This window comes from Nothoprocta perdicaria, unplaced genomic scaffold (genome assembly GCF_003342845.1).
Source record: "Nothoprocta perdicaria isolate Ctin4 unplaced genomic scaffold, notPer1 scaffold_22, whole genome shotgun sequence".
NCBI classification, from domain to species: Eukaryota; Metazoa; Chordata; class Aves; order Tinamiformes; family Tinamidae; genus Nothoprocta; species Nothoprocta perdicaria.
This window is the reverse complement of record NW_020455415.1, coordinates 5,734,586-5,752,954: the sequence shown is the minus strand read 5'-3', so window position 1 is coordinate 5,752,954 and position 18,369 is coordinate 5,734,586. Positions and strand designations below refer to the sequence as shown.

Below are 18,369 nucleotides of genomic sequence, written 5' to 3'. Positions count from 1 at the left end.
AGAGCAGTTAATCCCAGCAGGCAACCAGGAGAATTTAAACCTGCAGGCAGCCTTAAATGTAGTTCAATTTTTTGTTTTTTTGTTTGAGACCATTACTGAGAAAGACTTTGTATTTGACATTTCTTGATATTCTGGGTAGATGGTGTGGATGCAGCATCCTGGTAAGGATGAGGATGACTTTGAAGAATCAAAGAGAAACCAAATTGTTGGAGAAAGGGCTAAGAAAGAGATTCAGATAGATATATAAAAACCTTCAACTTGCTCCAAGTATCAAATACTGAAATAACAGAAAAGGAAAAAGCTTCTCTTGATCAGGGAAGGATACAGAGAGGCTTCCAGGCAAAGCAATATAAACTAGTTCCCCTTGCTGAATTAGAAACATTTTTAAGGTGAAAAAAAAGCTTGCATTAGATTATCTAATTCAGCCTCCGCAAGAACAGAGAGCACAGATAACAGCATGGTGAAGCCTGCTCTATACCTGCTCTTGGTCAAAAGGCAGAGAAAACCATTTGGAGGGACTGTGAAGAACATCAAGGATCAAGAAATCCATGAAAAGCAGAAAAAAGAAGAGGTAGGAAACCAGGCTGTCATAAACAGCAGCCTGAACAGTAGCACGCAGGGGAAGGCAGATGGCTGTGGGGAGAAGATGGTGCTTTTCTCCTGTGAGCGCTGGGTGACTTTGCTCTAACTCTCCAGGATCTCGGGAGAAACGAGCAGCAGAAGGAAGCCCTATGAAAGAAGAAAAAGGTACTTGCTAATCTGAGACGGCACCGAGCTCACAAAGGTTTGAAAAAGCAGGGGGCTGACAGGAGTCAAATAGAAATCCCTGAGAAGACTGAAAAAAAAAAATATCAAACGTAAACGTAACATTTGGCCCCTTCTCTTGCTCTAGCCAAGAGACTAGTCTCAAGGTAAAAGAGAGGCAGCAAAACTCTCCTTTACCTTGAGCTGCATGGCAACACTCCAGGAACGAGATAAACCTGCCAGATTCCTCCAGATCCCTGTTTCCTAATTGACACACTACATACCAATCGGGAATGAGAGAGAGCCAGTGATACTTCCAGCCTAAAGGAGAATTGCTAGGACATGGCACTAGTAAGGTACTGTAAACTGGAGCCTGGCCTGCAAGCATTAGTGAAATGTTTAGTAAAGATACTTAAATCTATTATATGAAGGTATCTCTTTCTCATTTGACTAAAATGTTACAAATATTACCACATAAATGGATTGCTATATTTGAGTCTACTGGGTAAATTATATACATCATTGTAAGAAAAGAACCATAATTAAATTAAGGGAGGAAAGAAAAGGACAAAATATTAGTAGATAAAATCGAAGACATATGTTCAATAATACTTTTCAGGCAATATTTTTGCTTGTTGCATTTACCCTAAGTAGGAGAAACCTTCCACTCAGAATAAAGGGTGGAAACAGCTGCCCAACCATCAGTCACTAGCCATTTTCAGAACACCTGACAGCCAACACTATGGGTTTGGAGAGTATCTGTGCGGTCTGGAGACGTGGATGGAGCTCAAGACAGCCGTTGACTAACACAGCAGAGGAGCCCTCAGCTCTTTGGAGCTGTTGATGCAGCCAGTGTTTTAAGATGCATCGTGAGCACATGTTTGCAGACCTTCCAGTTTGGTGTAGGAAAGGCTGCTGTGGCTCTGAGTGCCCAGTCAGTGTCCTCCCAGCTCCCACTCTGGAGACATCCTTCCTATTCCTCTGGTTGCAGAGAAACTTCTATACCTTGTCCTTGATAAACAGGGGAGAAAAGAGACTCAGCTCTCATGCAAGCACACAAGTCATGCAGCAGTTTCCCATTCCTTTCCAAAACAGAGTGGGTACTTTCAGGTTTTCCCTTATATGCTCTTATTTTAAAGTTTAAACACAAAGGTTTTTACACAGATGCTTTCCTAGGCTACAGACCAAGGCGCAATAACGAACCATCTCACACGGATGCCTTTGACAGCACAGCCAGACTGTACGCACAGCTTTTTACATTTTGCCATGTGAATAAATTATTCCCAGAAGTGATTTACAATTTGATGAGATGTATAGATAGCTGATTTCCTATCTGATGAAATACTGCTATAATGAGCTTACTAGGCTCACCAGATTAAATATTTTTCCAGTAGTTTCTTCTGTTGTTTGACCATTGCTACTTAATACATAGGTACTAAAATATAAACAAGTGCAAAAATGACCATAAAGCAACTACAGACCACAACTTCTTAGCAGGTCCACTATAAAGGAGGGGCTCTTGAGTCGCTTCAGGGGATTTCTTCACCAGGTCAGTTGTGAAGCTGAGGAGAGCCAGAAGTGCAGGTCCCAAGAGCCCTTTCTTCAGATGCTTTAGCATTCACAGTTAGCATGGTATGGGGTCTGGAGAGTTTTTTCCCATTTGGTAATACCTGAGGCTTTTGTTTTTTTCATATTTATTGCAATGTAATCAACTCTAACTGATCATCCAGAAATGTTTTCTTCACTGCTGCAAAAGCATTTAGACTGTCTTCACCAAGGCAAAATGATTGCTTTGCAAGCATTGAAATTTCTTTTCTTCCTTTAGTTTGAATCCTGAAGAAAAAGTCTTTCTCTCTGAAGAAGGCAAATTCTCTTTGAAAAAAGAAAAGAAAGGATTGTGCAGACCTTGGAGGAGGTCTGCGCACAGACAGAAGTTTACATACAGACCTAGGCTTATAATTTAGCAGGTCAAAGGCTTGACTGCCCGTGAACATCTTTCTCAGCCTTGGATTTTGGGCTTGTGAATTTTGGGCTTGTGAGATTTTATCCCTTCTAGTTTCCTAAAGCCAGCTCTGATCACCTCACAGCACACTGAATGACAGCAATTATTGTCTTAGTGCTGTGAGTGGGACGGGGTGTGCATGGGACTGGGCTGTGCCTGCTTGCACACCAGCAGTCCCTACCACACACAGCATCCGAGTGCTGGGGTTACAAACAGCTTGAATTTCTCAAATGTGAAGATTTTGGATCCACTCGGTCTGTGTGATTAGCATATGAGAAAAGCTTTGACTCATGCGTGAAGGGCTTGGATGCAGAGGGCATTGCTTCTCATAGCAATATTTACCTTGGTGAGGCAGTCAGGGACAAATATATATCACATATGCTCACAGTTTAGCATGGACTTGTATTCACAAGATCAAACTGTGTGGCATCTGTGATGGATACCAGAGGATGTGCTTTAAAAGAAGAAAAAAATTATGTGTTTCCCAAAAGGAAACACAACATTGCTGCTACACTGCTGGTGCCTCGAGGGCATATGCACATGTGTGTGTACAATGCCGTTCCTAAAGGGTGTTGTGTGCACACTCACATAAACATGCGCATGTGTGCCAGGAAATTTGCTTTATTTTACCTTTGCAGACTCTTACTTAAGGCATTGAGGATGCCTTGCAACCATTAAAGATGTATCTCAATCAAGGTGCATCCCAAAATAAATTGCTGGTTTCACAAGGAGAAAGCTCAGGAAGTAGGTTTAGTTGCAGTGCGTGCCCCACAAACAGCTCGGGCCGTGCTGCATGGGTGCTGTCTGTGTTGTGCATTTTAAGAATGAGTTTTGTAGGCAGAGAAAGTACATTGCAAATTGTAACAAAAATGTTTCAGGTATTTCAAGATTGTTTAAGCAGGGCAAGATGCCGAGTTAAGAAAAATGTTGTAATTTTGGATTTTCTCCAAAAACAAAACGTTAACATTTATGGCTGTTTTTGACTGATCCTTTACAGCACTGTGCTGTCTAATCCTTGCAGGCTGCATGCAAGGCCAGATGGATGACTCCTGCTTTCAGACTAGCTTGACATGACTCTTGGTGACTCATACGGAGTAAAAAGTGAATGAAGGAACTTCATTCCTTGGAATGCGTGGGAATTGCAAGGAATTGCAGGGGCCAGTGACCAGCCCCAGTTAGGGAAAGGTGGAGAGGAGGCAACTCTGGACTGCAGCTCCTATTTATGATTCTGAGAGGCAAAATTTCAATGTATTACATATGTTGCACTATGCTGCTTTCAAGGCAGCAAGATGGGAGCTCCTAAAGGGTTTCATGCACATCAGAGATGTGCCAGAAGAAACACATCAACAGTGTGCCATCAGACTTCCCTTCTCCTCCTCCCCAGCCTCTTTCCCCAGGCGTGGAGGCGTATGAGAATTTAGCGGTGTCGAGAGAGGCGCGAGAGGCCCTGGATCAGCTCGGGCCCGTTACACCGGAGGGGCAGAGTAGTGAATGACAGAGTTGTAATCTGGAGGTGGGCTGTGACATTCCAGGTTTGGATCCATAGGAAGGAGAACAGAGTCTTCCAGTGTGAAGTCCATGGTGTCCTCTTCAACCTGGACTGCTGGCTGGTACTTGACGGTCTCACGCTCGTGGTCGGACAGTATGGATTCCTTGCTCTTGCTAACAGCTCTCCGCCTGTTGAGAAGAAAATGTAACATATTGATTGATGCTGTCTTCACAAGGGTTTGCCTCTGTAATTAATGGTCAAAAATAATTTTAAATATAAAGAATCATTTGAATACAACTTTGCAGCACCAGTAAGACAGTAACATTTTACGTATTGGGTTATAAGGGAACTGAATTATTCCAAATAACTGAGTGTATCAAAGGTAGATTTGAAACTGAATCCAGAGATCCTCATGCCATGTCTGTTTAATTTACCAGTTTTCACCTTAGTTATAAGTGCTCCTGTCCTATACATACAGGAATATTCTCTCTTATTCTAACATGAATCAATAAAATCTGACTTTTCTCAAATCAAAACTTAAGGCTATGGCTTTTCTCTAAGTATAATAAAAGTTGAATTACTGACAAATCTCTGATAGACTCTAATTTGAAGTAATACAGAAAGCAGTAGTGTATGTTGAACAAGGCAGTGTAGGGCAAAAATGTCTCTCCTGTTCTTTAGCCCTTTAAAATAACTGTGCAGCCAGCCAGTGAAGAGCAGTGCTTCTGCACGTTATAACTGTTGGCCTGTGACTGATGTTGTTAAAAGAGAGTCGGGTCTCATTTTCTGCTGTCTTCTCTTATTACAGGTGATGCAGGCAGTGGGAGAGACACAACCTTAGAGCAAGCCCACTGGAGAATGCTGGAGAGCCCTGGAGAGTATTCATATCACGAGGTGACCTTGAGGAAAGGTAAGAGTTGTGAACAAAAAGACTCTTTCTGTTACAGGCTGCTGTAAAAATCATGATTTGTTAAGCCTAGTATCTTCCACCTGAGGAATTTTATGGAAAATTTCTGTATAATTTAGAGTTTGTCCTAATAAGAATCTCAACCTGACAATAGTCTTTGGAGTTTTTCTGCTTTGCTTACGACTATCTATCCTGCATCTCTTTGAAATAAGCCACACTCACAGACTGACTATGGCACTGCTTATGTCTCAGTTCGGCGTGATTCATGAATGTGCCTGGGAAAATTTAAAATTAGAAAATATTCAAGCACTTTGTGTCCCTCTTTCACATGTGTTTCAAGAAGCATAAAGTTGCATTCTAATGACTCTAAAACAAAATAAAATAATTGACAGTTCATTAAATAATCATATTATTCATTACAATTATTTTATTTGTTTGTATTGCTGCAGTGCCTAGTAGATCAGGAATCCAGAGTGCTGGGTGTTTTATAAAGAAGGCAAAGCCAGTTCCTGCCCCAGGAAACATAAAACAATAGCTAAGAGACAAATACAGCAATTGGAGGAAGGGAGACAAAAGTGTTGAATAAGAATAGTAGGTGCAAGACACAAAATGTCTGCACTGTTGTGATTTGTAGATATTATAGCTGAGAAAACCACTGCAGACTTAAGAGCATTGCAGACTTGATGCTCAGTATGACTGGCACAGCGCATTTCACCTGAAGGGGTAAATAAATATGTCCTGCTATGTTATGTTACCATGTCCTTAGAAGCTGGGTTATCTTGCCTCTGAATCTGGAACCTGCCCAAAGCTTCATGTTTCCAACAGGCTGCAGGTAACCTCAGTCTGGCTGACAGTTCATGTTGTTATCTTCATTTAATATTTTGGTATTTCTGGAAAGGTCATGAGTGTGCACAGATAATGCAGTGTGTTGGCTAGGGTAAAACACTGGTTTATGAACCTGTCTCCAGCCACATTTAACGAACTGTAGTGTCCATCTGTGAATCCTCCCTACCCATAGTTCACCTCTTGGGGAAGTCTGTGGAGCCATGATACTCTGTCTATCATAGTCCAAGAAGCCATTCATTCAGTTAGCCATGAGCTAATTGAGATGTTCAGCCAAAATCAGACATAAACAGCTGTAACTCTCATCAGCTGCAATGGGAGATTGACTGCTTTATAGCTGGCCTGATTTTAGCATGAGATGGTGGCTCCTCACACACTGTTTGTATCTCCAACTTGGCCCCTATGAAACAAACCCAGGACCTTGTGTTGTAAGAACCAAGCAGCCATCTCTTACACTCCTAGACTAAACTGGGGTTTAAACTAAACTTCTAGAATGCAAAAACAGAGATTACAGATTTAGGGCAACATTACTGCACTCTTAGATCTGCCAATTGAAACCAAACTTGGATGTCAAAGCAGAAAATGGAAAATACTACCCTGATAGCTCCAACAAGGTACCACTTTCTCTGTAGATAACTTCTTCTCCTGCATAAATGAGCAACAGAACCGCCACTCTGCTTCATTGCTTATTTATATATTTTTCATTTTGCTGCTCAGTCCTATTGACTCACGTTGGCCAGTTCTATGGATGCTCTGACTCCTGACCTGCCAGGTATTAAAGTTGTCAGTGGAAGAAGAGAGAAGCTTGAAAGTATCTGTTTAACTTGGCCTCCCGCCTGCATGTCTCAGAGCACTGGAGAATAGAAATGTTATTAGGGTTTAGAGACATGCAGACTCCCAGCAAGTGTTCCTGTTTGTTAGATTTCTGCCCCCCTAGGTCAGGAGATCAGGTCTGGGAATGACTTTGCCCATCACTGAAATCATGCTGATGTTTGAAGAAGGACTTTTAAACACTGACATCTAATATTTGCTGCGATGGCAGAAAGCTGATGAGTTAGGTCAGAAGCAAGTTTGGTCATTAACCATCTTACAGCAGACCAAAATGCAATGAACTTTCAAAACTGTTCCTTTCATTCTAAATACATTGCGTACATTAAAGCTATCCAAGGGTCTTTGCATTTTCCTCTTAATGCTCTATATTTATTGGTACTTCGTTCTGCTGTTCATGCTCAGCAACAGTGTATTGGGCGTACTGGAAAACGGCTGCAGCTTCCCTCTTCCGTCTGTCCTTGAAATCCCACTTGCTTCATAGAAGCTGCCACGCTGAATCAGACAGCGAAGCTGTCCGGATCTCACCTCCAGTACTGGTCAGTACTTGATGCTTCAGGGGGAAGCAAAACTCCCTCTGTGCTCTGAGTCAATGATACTGTCCTGTAGAGGAGGACAAGGCCCTCCCTGAGCTCCACAGATGAGCCTTTTCTGACCCAACGCACACAATTTGATTAATCACGGGATTATGTAGCCACAGAAGCTAATAGTGGCCATATAATAAAATAATCTTGTTACAAGTTAGCCATTATTTGATTCAGTGCTTTTCCTGGATTGACATTTTACCCCATGACCAATCTGAACACTCATGATTTTGTCCTTGCAAGAATATGTGTCATTGGGGGCAGCATAAGGGGAGAGATGAGAATCTGAGCACTGTCATTCCCTGACCTCCAAGACACACTGTAGGCAAAAGGACCATTTTCCCAAAGTGCCCCTTCGTATGCAGTGCTGCTTGGGGAAACATGGTCACAGAAGGTGGGGCTCTGGCTTCAGCCCGGTTTCATAGGCGGATCAGAGGGTACACCTGGCCTCGGCACCGTGCTGGACTCTTCCAGTGAGATCCCTCCATAGCGGGGAGCTTCCAGGATGGGAGTACAAAACCAGGGAAAGCACTGGAGGAGCTCGCATGGAAAGATTAGAAGAACAGACATCAGGTGAAGCAACTAAGAGTGACATCGCTAATTACCAGCAAATCCTCCTAGTCTTCAGGCTCTGTTTCCATAGCATCCCTGAGCTCAGTCCCAATGTTGAGTTTCTTAGGTACAAAAGCAAATGGTGGGGAGAATTGTACCCCGGAGCCTGCCTGGGCTCTGTGCCGTCACGCACCTGTGCAGTGGGGCTGCGTGGGGCTGCCATACCGTTGGTAGGTCTCATGACCAGCCACAGCTTGGCCAGCACCTTCTACATCGGTGCTGCACTGAGATCTCTCTGCAGTCCCCATTTGGTCTGTCAGATAATCTGGTACTGATGAACCTGGAAAGACTAGTAACTAAACTAGGCAAAGAGAGACAGCTTGAATATTAAGTAATGGTTCACAAGCTTTTTTAGGTTTTCCAGAGAAGTATCAAAGTTGTTTAGAAGACAGCAGAGAGGATGATCCTGAAATAGAAAGCCTAAATGACCTAATGAGACTTTCTCATCCCACTCCATGAATCATGACTTTGGTTACAAGTAGATAAATACTGAAATCACCGAAGAGCTGGGAAATCATTACTGGGGCTGTGTTTTTTTTTATGTGAGAGGGAACCAGTTTCTAATAGTGTACATCTCAGGGTCAGTGGCTTGAAGGGGAGCATAGAGGAGGAGAGATGACTAACGAAACCACCCAACCCAGGGAGTAACTCTGGCACAAGGCGCAGCCCTTATTCCCAGAACTGTGGGGCTGCTTTTATTGCTTTGCAGTAAAATGCCCAACTATCTTGCCCTCAGTAGGAAAAGCTAATAGACTCTTATGTCCATTTAGAAATCCTGGACCTGTTTGGAAGCTGCGTTTAGGGAAGATGAGAAATTGGGCTGAGCCTTGCCAAGTACAGCAGTTTGTCTTAGGGCCACATCTTGTAATAACATGTAGCAGCTCCAGGGCCTTAAAACAACTTTCATAGGTATTTAATGAGGCATGGACTTACATGATTAACTTTTTTCATTTTTTTTCTGGAATGAAATAAATAGAAGGGTTGCTTTTTCTTTTAGCAGCTATGATTGATTCACAGTTTGCTTTAATACATTCTGCAAGGAGCACAGCATGGTAGGAATTAATACTCAGCTCCCCTCTGGCAGTACCAATGTCCTGGAACCTCTCTAAGCCCAAAATACAGCGCAACTGAAGTTCTAACAGGCCAAAGTCACCCCCTGATTGTGTGTGCACCTGTGGCAAAGCTAAGCAGTCACCTAAAATTTAAGCCACCCAGGAGGAAAGCCTCAGACACCAGATCCAGCCCTTGGAAAACAAGGGAGATGAAAAGCACTGCAGTCAAGCCCAGGCTGGGAGCCACAGCCTTTCATACCTCTCCTCTGGGTCCTCTGGGTCCTTGCCACTGCCAGCATCTAGAATGACCCTTGAAAAAAATCCTCTTACATAACCCTCCGCACTCCTGCTGATTCCAGTTCAGTATGTTTTGGAAGCTCAGGTCAGGTCGCTGTGCAAGGTAACTGCATAACACTGCAGTAATGACATTTGCTACCCCAGTGTGCTAAAACTAATTCCTGCTGTGAGCTTATTCCCAAAGTTCAGTTTAGTGAGATGTAGCAACAGCAGTGTAGCCCGCTCAGCTTGGGGACATCTCCTTCGGGCACCTCGTGGCTGGACGCGAACGCCTGACGCTTTTGCGCAGGATCATTTTGTTTCAATACTGCTGACTCCTCCTTAGGCTCCGCTGGGCTTGGCAAAGGCGGAGCCTTCAGGGATGGCATCTGCAGTGTCCAGAGCCCCGGCACATCCAGCCTGGCTCTGCTGCGGTCACGCGACTGCGCTGGAACCAGGCAAGTCACTTGGGAGCAACTGCGGATCATCAGATCGGGTGTGGGCGGCAAGAGGACGCAGGGAGGACGATGAAGCAGATAGAATCTATTATAATCTTAAACAATAACTTGATTAAAGAGTCTCTGGGAGAATTTTAAAGCAGTGCTTGGCAGCGGCCTGTTAATATTATGAGATGAAACCTGACACCAGAGTCATCCCACCGTCATGTCCCCTCCACACTGAACGTTTCCTTGAACGCCAACTCCAATGTCATCAGCCTGGTCACTTGGGCTGTCTCTCGCCTACCTAAAGAAACTGCTTGGAGCTCAGACTCCTGCCTAGCCCAGAGTATCAGCTTCATCTGCAGTAAACTCTTGACACCCGAGTTGATGGGGTGTGTAGTGTTGCCAAATTTTAGAGTCGATAGGGAAATGAGTACAAGATAAATAAACAGCAAACTTTTTGGCAAAAATAATACATTTAGCCACCCTGGTTTAGAAAACAGGCAAAGCCTTTGAACAGTTTTGTGTTAGAAGAGAAAGGCTGTTTGAAAGGGATCCAGGGTAAATGTTTTTGATAGAGAGAGATACACAATTAAGAAAGGTGACTTTATCGTTCCCATTAAAGCAGCCCTCTCGCCTGACCTCTCCTATGCATTTGGAGGCTCTTCCATGTACTTGTTGGGTCTGTTTTTCAAATTAGCAGTGTGGGAGGGCCAAGGGGTGACATGTTCTGAGATGAGAGGGCATCAAGATGCTCTGTGATTAATATGTAAGAAAATGTTATTTGTACCAAGATAGTCTGCAGGATCATTTCAAAAAACACTAACAAAAAGCCTTCTCAGCTCGACCTCAAGCCCTCAGTAAAGGATCTGGCCAAGAAGACACAATCGCCTGCCCTTTCACTGGTAGCTAAGTCCAGGCAATGAGGAGGCAAGCAACTTGCAGCAGGGTTGGCTTTTATAGCAGACCTTTAAGAAGGTCTTTCATGGTCTGGCTGGCACAGAAGTGTCTTGGGCAGGATGGGATCCCTAGGAAAGGGTCAGCTGTAGGTGGAAAGAGCCCCAGGTGGTTAGTCCAACTCACTGAAGGCAGCGGAGCAGAACTGGTTCACATTCACTCCCAGGGGACCCCTATCAGCTCAGAAGGTTTTCTGGGAAATCTCAGAAGAACAGGCCATTAGGGAACTCTGTGTCTCTGCTTCTGTTTGGCTGTTGATTTTTCTGATATTCAGTGGAAACCTTGTAAGGGGGAAGGCAGGAAACTCTCCTCTGCCACTATTCCCTCCAGATATTTGTCCAAACAGTGGGAAACTGCAGGGTGGAAAACATCAGTCAAAGATTTTTCATGGAAACCTTTAGAAGGACAAATCTTATCAGGAAGGTCGTTTCCCTGTGTTGGTTGGGTTTGTGTCAGCATGACATTATGCAGAAGAGCAAGGTAAATCAGGCGGCAGAGCCACGCAGCCTGATGCTCGTCCTGCACAAGCGGCTTTCTGGAGGGCTGGTGCCACTTGGTCTCCTTAGCAATGCCCAGTGCTGTGCAGCCACGCTTAGCATGTCCAGAAGAATCTTAGCTAGAGCTCCACTAACCCCCCAACAGCTCCCGCGAGCGAGCGCTCCCACTGTGCAGGACTGGGCTTTCCCTAAGCGATCATCCTCCTCTGATGTAGAAAAACCAACGTCACACTGGACAAGCAATTGATCTGATGGGAAAGATACACTGACTTTAATGAGAAGGAAGACTTATCAGCAGATTTCTTAGAAAACTCTCAGAAATTCAGTTAGCATCTAATTAAGTTAATTAATTGAAAAGACATGGAATTCCTTGCTACAGAACTGTTTGTGACAGTTTGTGAGTTGACATTTGTATCTATAAAAGGGTTACTAGTTCTATTATACTTTCCTAGCAAGGTAGAAATAGCAGAGATCTATTTCACTACCAGGTTAATGCTCTGTGCTTGTGTCTGCTTATATTTTGTGGATTGTTAGAGAAATAAAAAAACGGAGGGCTTTTATTCTCTGGTGCTCCATTCTATGAGTGCATAAGCACATAGCCAACTTTGCCATAGTCTCTATTTGGAAACCGAGCATGAAAAATCTAAGTCTTGCAGTTATGGTGATAGCAGGACTAAGGATTTCTCTGGACTCCATCATATTTATGAAGGAGCAAATGCAGAGAGAGGAGTTCTGCTAAATATACTTGCTTTGCAGTGCTTAGGTTCTCTGTGAAACATTGCTTCGTAAATTTTCTCACCTCCCATCAGCTGCAAAGGTGTCAGTCCTTCTTGTTGTCTAAAGTTAGATATATCTTTGGTTGTTACAAGTATATTTATAAATGTTGTTCCATGGATTAATAAATAAAATCAACATTTTCTTCCCTGAGTAAAGGAGAACATTTGGAGAGGCAGTAAAGAGAAAACTAATGCAGCTATGTCTATTCTCAGCTCCTGTCACCTGCCTTGTGCAAAATACTGAGTCTCAAGAGAACAGACCATGAACATGAGAAAGCCAGAGTTACTAGAAAGTTGACATTTTTGTTCTTTGAATATGATGCAGAATTGCAAGAATTGCAAGGCAATTTTGTCTTTTTTTTTTTTTTTTTGGAAAAGGAGTTAAATTGGTTTAACAAACATTATGTGCTCAAAGTTGATGAAATGAGTTTTCATTTTTATCACACGATCAGTGATTTTCATTATTATTCCTGCAGTGTAGGTATGGCAATGCAGCTTTCTTTGCAGAGACCCGGAACTGTGCTTTATGTTCAACTTCCTTCTGGAAGCAAGGTTTAAATTATAGTTTTCATGATCTTAAAATACCTAAACCACACTCTTTGTATCATAGTATTGAAATCCAGAGGTTTCTCCTTCCAGCCTGGTTAGATAGTCTAACACTAGGGGGCCAGAACCAGAAATAAAATTGCAAATGTCAAGAGCATTTATTGAATGAAACACTGGTTTCAAAGGAACAGGCAGGAAATACTCACGCTAAAGCCATGATTCCGTAGGGCCAGGAACGGATTTCCAGTCGCTTCGGGCTTTTTATCTCATCAGAAGTCAACACCATCCCGCTATCTGACTCCTGTGTAGCGAAAGGAGAGAATATCAGCCTTATTTTAGTAATGAGACCGACTGAAATAGAACAAATAATCACAGTGATAAATAAATAAAAAGCAAGTTTATTAGAAATGGTTTGGTAAGGGATCAGTTGCCAATAACTGTCAGGAAACTGGTTTGCAGTATGTAAAGTAAAATCTTAAGTTAATTAGTTTGTCAAAAGCTCAAGTCAGTAGCAGCAAGCATTTCTGTCGTTTTTATCTTGGCTCTTTTCCCTCTAAAATATCTGAGTCTAGAAACAATTTATCTGAATTGCTACTTTTCATTTAGCTTGCAGAAAAATTATTAAGAAAAATATCATCAGGGACTACAGATAAGTAGCGTAAGTGCTGGAAGGTGTAGTGCAGCACTTCAGCAGTTCCTGGGCAGCTATTTGAAATAATGACCTAATCAGTATTAATGTTGTGGTATTTAACTTAATTATAGTCATTTAAGTGCATTTACTGTGTCCAAAAGTAGATGACACCACAGTTTTGCTTTAAAAGATCCTTGTTGCATTCCCACGCTCACTGCTGAGCTGTTGGGGTTTTACCCTTTTCAGGAATTTGGGGAAAATTCTCTCTCCATGGATGGGTGATAGAAATGCCATGAATGAGGAGCACTTGGGAGAGTAGCACTCGTGATGGCCATGGTAACTTTGTAGTGGTACCACATCTATCTAGAAAACCTCTCTGAGTGAGAAATGGATTTGTATCCTGCAACAGGGAAGAGACAGAGAAAATCCAAAGCCCCCTTCCTGTGCTAGAAGCTTTCCTGAGGGCTCCACGCTTCCTCCCCAGGCTTCTACCTGCTTCCAGCATTCAGCACAAGGCTTCCTCCTCGGTGACACCAAGAGCATCTCCAGATAAGAAGGGTGGAGTGCATAGGACACTGAAGCCAATCAGCACCTCAACCGTACAGGAGGTTCCGGAGCTTTTTTATTTTTCATTTTATTTTCAATAAGGAATAAAAAGTAGCAAAACACCTAAACACGCTTGGAACCTATAATTTCAGAGGAATCCAATAAGCAGAACTGTCCTGCAACAAAACAAGCTCTCCACAGGGGTCAAAGCAAAGCATTTCAACTGCCTCCCCCCTGTAGAGCTCTTAACAAGGCAACGAAGGTGTCCTAAGGTGGGGAATATCCAGGGGTAAAGCCCTCTAAATCGAGTAAAGCAGGACCATGGATGTTGGTCCTGTCTGTCTGGACTGAATGTCCTCCCCACCAAACTGTTGGCTAGCTCAGCAGTTCTGCTCTGGACACACTTCCACCACAAGACTGTGTTTCAGTGAAGAGCAATTTTCTTATGGGGAAAAAAAACATATACTGAAATATATTCCTGACCAGTTGTAACATAAAGCTCATTAGTCTGATCAGAGCTGGAATAATCATCCATGAGCTTCTCTTTAAATTATTCATTAAACAAAATGCAGAACCCTCTTTGTTCTTGCACAGACTTATGTGTGCAACCCTACAGCCTAATCTTCTGCTTGATTTAAAGCTTTTTCTTACCAAACACAGCTTGCAAAAGCTTTAGTAATGGTTTCTGGTGCTGGTGATATCTGATGTGTGAAGCTGGTGGAGAAAGACACAATCACCTCACTTACCTCATGCTTCACTTTCTGCTTTTCCACTGGCACCTCATCAAACGTCTTCACACTCAGTGGTCGCTTCTTGCTGTTGTTACTGAAAGCAAGAAAGCTGAGGGGTCAGCATGAAACACGAGCAGATGCTGGAGCTCCTGCATTGGAGCTCCTGCTAGGATCTACCTGTCTATTCCATCTTCACCAAACACACCAGTGGTTTATAAAGTCAAAATTGACCTGCTTGATCTTGTTTTTATTTATTAAGTACAAAACACTGATGATCCGATAAAGGAAAATCCCTAGACTTACTACGTATTAATGCTGAACGAAGTAGATGTAGATGCTGCTAGGATTGTCCCAATACCTATTAGATAGTAGCCCATTATGGCTCCAACCATCCTTGATTTTGCAAAGAGTCCCTCTGTTACAGGGGAACAGGTGCAGAGGGGAACTGCACACTTGAAGATCACTGCTCCCCATTATCCTCCCCCACCTTCACAGATCAGGGAGAATGGATGAAAAAGTGGTGCAGAAAGCATAGAATGGGGCTCAGTCATCTCTGCTATGCAGGAGAGAGACCTTGCAAACTTAGCAGGTCACACAAAGAAGCTTCACAGTCAAGAGCCCTCAAGCAAGTCAGACTTTGTCCCCCAGCCTCGTGTCACCTGAGCTGATGAGCCAGGAACTTGTCTGGCAAATTCCTTCAAAATGGTAGTTTTAAGAACGGATGACAAGCGGAGCCCGCTATAGTTAATCTTTCTCTTTCTCCCATGCACTTACACATTTTTCTTACCCAGTTTCCACTGCACTCCAGCGGTTGACGGAGTTCAGATTTTCTTCCACTGGGCCAGTTTTGGAGTTAGATTCTCCATCAGGGCACAATGTGATGTTCAGTGGAATATAGTCTTTACCGTCCTAGATAATTAGTTACATGAAAGAAAACAAATCCAGGAAAGATTACTTTGCACTGCATCTCAGCTATTAAAGGTTACATTCTGCAGAGCTTTACACTGAGAAGAGTCTATATTCTATTTTGATTTTAGATTTTGATATTCCTTTAACATGGTTAGGATGTTCCGTGCAACATGTAGAAATGAGGACGTGTGGCTCTACTCAATATTTGTTATGTAGGAGGCTTTGCATGAGGAAAATCAGTCACTTGGAAATGCACTAAGCAGAATAGCTGAAAATTGTTTCGGCAGTTCCTGTCTCAGCTGCAATTAGCACCTTTTCTCTCCCAGGCATCTCAGCCTGACCCATCGCTCGATCGCTCCTCCTAGCATGGACCAGACTTCCAAATGACCCTCACATACGGTGCTGTGAACCAACGGCCACCTTGAGTGGGTCTCTCTCTCTCTCTCTCTCTCTCTCTATATATATATATATGCACCCCTTTAAGAGAGCTGCCTCTGCCACCCCTCTGGTGAGTTTACAGCGTGTCCTCCTTAGTGCTGCTTCCTAAACATGTGGCCATTCTGCCTCAGCCAGGCTGAGCACAACTGCACGGATTTGCACTGGAGGAAAGCCATCCTCTGCGTTCCCACTGTGACGGCCTCCTCGGGAAGCGCAGGGCACCCATCTCACGGGGAGTTAATTCCAAGTTTAAGCTACCTGCTCAGGAGTAGGGAGGGAACAGCATGAAATCACAAAGCACCGATTGCTGATACAACCCCAATGGGGTTTTGGACTTGGAAAAGGAATATTCCCCCATAAACAGATTTTTGCTTGTGTCCTTCTTAAGGATTACAGTTTAGCAAGAGCCAGTCCTTAATACTGCAGCTGAAAAATACTTTATTCCTTGACTCGACAGGAAATTGGTGCTGTAACTTTAATGGAATTCCTTACACATCTTAATGAGCTATGCAGCCTCGCCGCAGCATTGCAGTAATCCTTAGAAATGGCTCTCTGCTTAAGTCCTAAAAGTATTTTCCAACTTTCACTTTGCTTGACTTTTTTTAATTCTGAGAAGCAATTAAGTGCCGTGTTCCCTTATCATGCGTCTTACGTCTCCTTAATTTCCTTTGGCTACAGTATAAAATTTAAGCTCTTCACAGGGCAAACTGGCCCCCTTAGCTTCACTTAAATTTGTTTACAAACAGGAAGGAGCTAAAGGAGAGTGTTTGGTTTCCTCTTAAATTAAATTTACAGTTATATAACTACCCTGGCTGTTTTTACCAAAGAAAAAAAAAGTTTATTTAGCTTTTATGAAATTAATAATTATGTAATTGGCTTTCTGAGGTTTAAACCACATCATTTTAAAGCTCCTAAGAGCACTGATGAACACAAGCTCAGAAAATGAGAAAGTTCAGACTAACTTGGCAGTTGATTGTGCTGGCATCTAATTAAAATTGTTTGTGAGATAAAGCACTATTGTTCCTCTAAGGGGCAACTGAGCCCTTTTTTAATTAATGTACTGCAAGTTTCTGCTTATTATGGATGGATAAACATCCAGTTTTTCAATATAATCCCCTTTGAATAGGTAACATTTTCTTTACTCATCCCAGCAGCCAGAGTCCTTACAAGAGCTGTTACAGAGTCAAATACTGCACACTGCTGCTCAACCTAGTCTTTGCCTGTGCACATGCACATACACATACGTACACCTATGTACACATTTGTGTAAGGAATGTTTGCATTGCTGTACCTGCTGTACATTTGCCTGAAGAAGGTCTCCTAAGCGCTCCACAAGCTCAGTGAAGGTCGGTCTCTCTGTGGGCACTCCATGCCAGCAGTCCAGCATCGTTTGGTAGCTGCACACACACACACACAGTGATCAAAGGAAAGGAGGGTAAGGTCTGTGCTTCCAAGCAGTTTCTTACTGTTACTGCTCGTCTTGGTCATCGTTCTTTGGACAGTTTGGGATAAAATAGGTTCAAATCCGCTTATGCTCAAATTCAATTCTATTTTCCACACAGGATGTTCTTTCTTTCTATATTCCTGTTTCATTTGAGCCAGCAGATTTTATTCTCACCTAACTTCAAATATGAATGATGGGCCCCACTGATGTTGCTGAAGTAGGTTATAGCTGTGGATGCCTAATTTCTGTCTGGAAGGCAAGGCAGACACAATAGTCTCCTGAACTGAGATTCACAAGCTGCAACTGATGTTATCTGTCAGTTCCCTTACTAGGCAAAAGTCACAGCTTGCTTTTTCTTTAGCTTTGGTCTGTGGTATCAGGACACCAAGATTTGCACAGCCAAAACATTTACTAAAAGCGAGTACAGAACATATAGCTGTGAACTGATGAGATGACAACTTCCTTATCTTCACTTAAATACACTGTATTTTGTGTTACTTGGATGGCATTTATTAGCTCTTAATACACCAAGAGGAGCTCTTACACTTCTGGAGTAGAGTACTCAGGAGATCTCATCCGGGTTCCTTCTTTGAGCCGGCGACAGAAATCTTCATCTATCTGCACTCCAGGATATGGTGAGGCACCTGATGGAGAAATCCAGAACGGCTCAATCTGGGAATGCCAGCTCAGCTGGCCCACAGGAATCTCAGTGCATTTCATGGGGCTCAAAAGCTTCCTTGAGGTCAGGCCCACTCTCTTTCAGTCAGAGTAATATGCAGATACTTAAGCATTTTCATAAGTTTGACCCATCAAAAGTGGGTTTTGCATTAATGGCATAACAGACAAATTGCTCACAGCTTTGAAACGTGGCCACTCTGATACGAATTCAGCCAGCAAAGCCCTTTGGAAGGTGCGTGCTGATGCTGCCAATGCACCAGACTACTCATTGCTCTATAGCAATGACTGAGCAGTCCCCAACGCTGCTGCAGATGCATCCAATCCACTAAAACCTCCCCACACGTTTTCGTTGCAAACAAAACTAGCTCTTTCTTTCAGAGATTTCAGTCATGCTCACTCCTCTGCATTTGTAATATAGCCAGGGTAGAAGAGAAACAAA

General features: G+C 43.0%; 1 protein-coding gene across 1 annotated transcript in view; it reads right to left on the bottom strand.

The window, feature by feature from the left end:
* Positions 1 to 3,477: 3,477 nt before the first annotated feature.
* LOC112947066 (vascular endothelial growth factor receptor kdr-like) overlaps positions 3,478 to 18,369 on the bottom strand; it is a 79,645-nt gene continuing 64,753 nt past the window's right edge. The window contains exons 23-28 of the mRNA XM_026039073.1: positions 17,797 to 17,896; positions 17,100 to 17,205; positions 15,249 to 15,370; positions 14,477 to 14,555; positions 12,760 to 12,854; positions 3,478 to 4,423 (exon numbers count right to left, since the gene is read on the bottom strand). Of these exons, the coding sequence (XP_025894858.1) occupies positions 4,213 to 4,423; positions 12,760 to 12,854; positions 14,477 to 14,555; positions 15,249 to 15,370; positions 17,100 to 17,205; positions 17,797 to 17,896 (713 nt within the window). The 3' untranslated portion in view covers positions 3,478 to 4,212. The remainder of the gene's footprint in view (positions 4,424 to 12,759; positions 12,855 to 14,476; positions 14,556 to 15,248; positions 15,371 to 17,099; positions 17,206 to 17,796; positions 17,897 to 18,369) is intronic.